The 1060-nt window shown below is 43.2% G+C and overlaps 1 protein-coding gene across 3 annotated transcripts in view; it reads right to left on the reverse strand.

Annotated features, from left to right (window-relative positions):
• Window positions 1-1060, reverse strand: part of LOC107711573 (histone deacetylase 8-like) — a 42398-nt gene that overhangs the window by 18058 nt on the left and 23280 nt on the right. Inside the window, exons 10-11 of one of the 3 annotated variants that reach the window (XM_016516570.1) lie at window positions 709-814; window positions 263-537 (exon numbers count right to left, since the gene is read on the reverse strand). The exons of 1 other annotated variant lie outside the window; for it this stretch is intronic. In XM_016516570.1, the coding sequence (XP_016372056.1) occupies window positions 443-537; window positions 709-814 (201 nt within the window). In that variant the 3' untranslated portion in view covers window positions 263-442. Of the gene's footprint in view, window positions 1-262; window positions 538-708; window positions 815-1060 lie in introns of those variants that run through there. One more of the 3 variants, XM_016516572.1, reaches the window with a different exon arrangement.

Below are 1060 nucleotides of genomic sequence, written 5' to 3' on the forward strand. Positions count from 1 at the left end.
TTTTTAGCAGCATCATATGACCCCTTTAAGACTATTGTCCATGGAGAAGGTGAAAAGGCAAGCATTTGCTGAAACCTCAAATAAACACACACACAGTGAGTTCATGCACAATTGCAGCCATACAAATACACAAAAGTTCTGACATATAAGAAGAACATAAAAACAAAACCTTGTGTCAAAGGAACAAACCAGACACTTTGTCAAGAAACATCTCATATAAAAATGGATGAGTGCGTGTCTGGGGCCCTGCACGTACATGTGTGCAAATGTTCCTTGTTTAGCCTGTTCTCATTCTCTTCCCAGCCGCTCTTTTGAGACTTCAGCTTCAAGTTTCTAAGAATGCTTTGCTTATTTGTTTACTGATGACCGGGAACATCAAACAGACATGTTTCTCTTTTCTACAGCTGAGGAGAGCCAGTCATAGGGGACAACTGTGGTTGGTTTAAAGGTCTCCCTGGTGACTGGAGGGGGGTGGGACACATAGTTCTTGAGGAGGCTGGAGGGACAGCTGGATGAATGAATGACTGACACGCCATCCTACCCATCATCAATGGTTTTCCAAATAAACAGGCCATTACTTTAAATATTTGAACCAGCTTTGAAATGGACAAAAGTAATTACATCTGTGGAAATGGTATTCGATTAAGTGTGACATTCAGGGCCGGTGTTTGTGTTTGGTGAGTTTCTGGTTGTTGTCATGGTGATTACCTTTGATGGTGCTGATGACCCGCTCCAGATGCTGGCTCTCATTGCGGTCGGGCCGGCAGCTCGGGCTGATCTCCAGGGAATAATCCGGGCCGTATTCAGTGAAGTACTGGATTAGAGATATAAGCAAAGCAAAGCAAAACACAAAACGTTAGTTGTTAAACGGATCGTAGTTGATCCGTGATCCGTACGGACCAAGCCCCACGGTTCGACACGCATGTGATCCGCGGATTAATTGCAATATTTAACCATAATAGAGTATAAGTTTATCATTTGTTCGTATTTACACAAGCAAGCGAATTTTAAACAATTCCAGAGAGAAAAGGCGAAAGGGAACTCGATTCGTTACTCGCGC

The sequence above is a fragment of the Sinocyclocheilus rhinocerous genome, unplaced genomic scaffold (genome assembly GCF_001515625.1).
Source record: "Sinocyclocheilus rhinocerous isolate Xijiao unplaced genomic scaffold, SAMN03320098_v1.1 scaffold837, whole genome shotgun sequence".
Classification (NCBI taxonomy): Eukaryota; Metazoa; Chordata; class Actinopteri; order Cypriniformes; family Cyprinidae; genus Sinocyclocheilus; species Sinocyclocheilus rhinocerous.